Here is a 4,147-nt window from a genome sequence, read left to right as displayed (position 1 = left end):
TGCTTTGTTGATGGATCTGTGTTGAAAGAATATCAAGAATCATTGTTTCCATGGCAACTTCCATGGCTTCCAATTGTTTCAATCTTCTTTTTCTCACCTAAATCTTGTTTCCGGATATGGCATCCTCTATGGTATCAATGCATGTGCCGATAGGCTTCCCTGATGCCATTGCCTCTGCTAGTTTTAGTCTGGCTTCCCAGTGTCGGTGCAGATCTATTGTTTGTTCTTTCCCCATGTGAGAGGTTCTCTATATTGCTTGAGAACGAAACATTGAGAACGAAGCAAACAACACTTTCATCGAACAACACTTTTAATCGATTTCAGGAAAGGGGAGAGTTTCAATCGAAGAAGAAGATTACAGGAAAGGATGGAAAGTCGGGTCGGGTTGAAACGGTATTAATGGGAGCAAGTCGGGTCGGATTAGAGCAAGGTGGTTGAAATCGCGGATTTCAATCGGTCCAATAGAAACATGCCACGTCACTACAGTAACGGCGAACTTCACGGCGTTAAGTCCACGTAGGCGGACGGTAACGGTCAGTTAGATTTATGACCAACGCTGACACTTTTCCAAACATTTTAGGACTTATTTTTTCGAAGTGAAACATTTAGAACTCAATGTCAAAAATTGATAAACTTATAGGACCACTAGTGTCATTTTACCATTTTTCTTGATAAGTGATAATTCATCTGATCTTTAGATTTTAAGAAAATTTTTATATAAAAATCAATATTAATTATTTTCTATTTTTAGATAAAAAATTTACGTTTTCTATTAGTGCATTATATATCTATATATATTTACTTCAACATTATCGTTGTCCAAAAAATAATTTTGTGACTTTTGCTCCTAAAATTTCATGTGTATAATATATTAAATTTAACTATCTTAATTGGTAATTATAAAATACTTTTAATGGCTATTATGAACTTTTTCTGGAAATTTTCTTATTATAACCAAATAGGAATATGTTTGTAATTTAAAATTTAAATAATATATATATATATATATGTATGTGTGCAAATTTTTACTATTCATTATTTGATATGATATATATGCCAATGAATGTAATTCATTTACCTCTTATGATTTTATATTTTATAATATATGCCTATAACATATCATTGAATGAAATCAATAATTTTCTTTTCTGCAATGAAACTAGTCGGTGGTGCTCTTATTGATAATAGCCTCATAAAAAATATACAGAAGCCCATATAACACAGGCTCAATCCAAAATACGTCAACCAAGGGAAGCCCGAGGTACAATAGAGTCACAGATAGAAACTCCTAACAAACTACAATAATTAGAAAGCAGCTTTCAGCTGACTGTGATGCCCCAGTTTGTGAGAAGTTCCCTCTGGTGTGCTATCGTGACTTTCCTTTCCAAGTTCCTTGTCTCCATCATTCTTCCTTGCACAGCCTTCTTAATCCAGATTCACAGTTTTTCTTGAGATATATCGGAGACTCCCTTCATGATATCATGTCCGAGCACGTCAAACAAAATATATGTAGGCATTCCAAGCAATCTTGAGAAGGACAACTTGCACGGACTTGCCTTTCAAGTGCTGAACAGCCCAAGCAAATTCAGTACTCCAATCTCCCACAGGCTTCAGAAGCCCACATAGCTGTTGCACCTTCATCCACACCTGCTTTGAGTAGCCACATGCAACGAATAGATTATCTCTAGATTCCTCATCCTCCTTGCACAGCAGACAGCTTTTTTTCTGCCCCGCAGTCCAAGAAGCCACTCTATCGGGGGTGAAAGCTTTGTTTAAGATTGCAAGCCAACATATAAAGCTGTGTCTTGGTATATAGTGCTGATACCAGACCAGTTTATACCAGCTTACAGGGTTGGACTTCCTTCTAATTCCCCCCCAGGAACTTCTAATATAGAACTTCTTAGCAACAGCCCAGATCACTTCATCTTCCATACCAGCACAAAATTGAATTTCATTAAGTGTAGCCCGCAGTTTTTGTCTAGCTTCCTCCCTGCATTTCATGTCCCTCCACCCAGTGTCACCATGGGCCCCTGCAACAGTAGCATGTGATGGAATGCCGTACCTTTTGTCCTTAAAGCTGGTAATTAGAGGACAGTTTGAGCTCCAGTTATCAAACCATAAAAAAGTGCTTTTCCCATCCCCTATCTTGTGTTTAATTAGAGGATAAGCCAAGTCTCCGACTTTGAGTAGTTTCCTCCAAGCATAGGAACAGAACTTAGGAGGTTTTAGTTCCCAAAAACATATATTTTTTATTAGGTATTTGTTCACCCAGGCCACCTAGATGGAGCCTGCCCTGCTTAGCAAGAGCCATTTGAGTTTTAAGCTGCAAGCATTTTCCAGGAAAGCAGATCCTTCGCACCTAATCCACCTTCTGACTTGGGCACGCACATAAACCCTTAGCATCCCGACTTGTGCCTTTCCATAAAAAAGCTCTGCACTTCCGCTCCACAGCTCTGGTAACCTTCTTAGGAAGAATGAATGCAGCACACCAAAGGTTGGCCAGTGAATGGATGACTGACTTAATCAACTGGAGCCTCCCTGCATAAGAGAGCTTCTTATGAGCCCAACCTTCGATTCTGGCAGTAATTCTCTCTATTAGTGGCCTACACTCCCTGTCAGTGAGTCGACCAGACACCAAAGGCACCCCCAGATATCTTACCGGCAAAGAACCTACTTTAAAGCCACTTATATGAAAAATTTCCTGCCTTACGTCCTTAGTCAAGCCTCCACAATATAGTTCAGTCTTAGCTAGGTTCAGTTTGAGACCTAACATTTTGTAAAATCTGTCAAAGATCCCAAGAATAACTCTTGAAGAGTCGGTAGAGCCCTTCAAAAACACCAAGAGATCATCTGCAAACCCCCAATGCGTGAGCTTGACGCTTTTACAAAATGGGCGGTACTCCAAAAGGCCTTTATCAGCAGCATTATCTAGCAGCCTAGAAAGAACTTGGATAGCCATGACAAACAGGTAGGGAGACAATGGATCACCTTGCCTTAGCCCCTTCATGATATCTGCCTTGATGGCACATCTAGGGCTGATTCTCTCTCTTTGATAACCCTTCACTAGCTCATGTGCCATAAGAATATTGTCACATGTGCTTCTACCTTGTACAAAAGCACTTTGATTGGGTGATATAAAGGTAGGCAAGAAACATTTGAGCCTATTAACCAACATCTTAGTAATGCATTTGTAAACAACTTTATAACAAGAGATTGGCCTAAACTCAGTCATCTTTGAGGGACGGGGGATCTTTGGAACCAGACTCACACAAGTTCAATTAACTTCTTTAAGAAGCTTGTAACTATTAAAGAAGTTCAGAACAGCTTTAATAAAATCACCACTTAAAGTGCTCCATGCTGTCTTGAAGAAGTGGACCCTATAGCCGTCGGGGCCTGGTGCCTTGTCCTCATCCATACTCCACAAGGTTTCTTTGATCTCTACTTCAGTAACCTTACTGATGAGGTTGGCCTGAAGATCAACATTCAGTTTGAACCCCAGCACATTCTGTAATTCTTCTACAGAACCACCTGAGGCACCATCATCCACAGTGCCTAGCAATTTCTGATAAAACCCCACAGTCTCCTTCGCAATTTCACTGCCTTGTGGAAGTAGCCTGTATTACTATCCCCTAGAGACAGTCAATCAATCCTGGATTTCTGCTTGAAGAAACTCTCTTCTGCTGCTCTAAGATTAAAGTAATGCTTACTCAACCGTTCTTCAAGGGCCAAGATAGTAGCATTATCCTCTCCCTTAGTAATCTTTGCTTGTACCTCCTCCAGAAAGGCCTTTGCATCCTTGACCTTCCTGGTGATGTCTCTATAATGAGTTTTATTGAAACTTCTAAGAACTCCCCTCAAAGCCTGCAGTTTCTTGTATAAAATGAACATTGGGATGCCTGCAATTTCTATAGACCAGACCTGCTCAACAACTTCAGCAAACTGGGAGGTGACAAAGTCCGGTAATTAAAAAACTTGAAAGAACTCCGAAAAGTTTATTAAAATTATATATGGATGGCCTAACTGAGCAACTTATAAAATTCTGGGCGTGGGTTGGGCTGTTGTCACTGTTCCTTTATAATTCACAAAATTAATTATCCAGAAAAGTTCATTTTTGATCCTCGATTTTTATTTTCATGCTGAATCTTTT

The 4,147-nt window shown here is 39.6% G+C and overlaps 1 protein-coding gene across 1 annotated transcript; it reads right to left on the bottom strand.

The window, feature by feature from the left end:
• Positions 1 to 1,494: 1,494 nt before the first annotated feature.
• LOC116193827 lies at positions 1,495 to 3,079 on the bottom strand. Its single transcript, XM_031522581.1, has 2 exons — positions 2,439 to 3,079; positions 1,495 to 2,077 (listed from the first exon to the last, which is right to left on the bottom strand). The coding sequence occupies exons 1-2, from the start codon at positions 3,077 to 3,079 to the stop codon at positions 1,495 to 1,497; spliced, it is 1,224 nt and encodes a 407-aa protein (XP_031378441.1).
• Positions 3,080 to 4,147: the final 1,068 nt, after the last annotated feature.

Source organism: Punica granatum, chromosome 2, assembly GCF_007655135.1.
Source record: "Punica granatum isolate Tunisia-2019 chromosome 2, ASM765513v2, whole genome shotgun sequence".
Classification (NCBI taxonomy): domain Eukaryota; kingdom Viridiplantae; phylum Streptophyta; class Magnoliopsida; order Myrtales; family Lythraceae; genus Punica; species Punica granatum.
The sequence above is the reverse complement of the archived record's forward strand: the minus strand, read 5'-3'. Positions and strand labels throughout refer to the sequence as shown.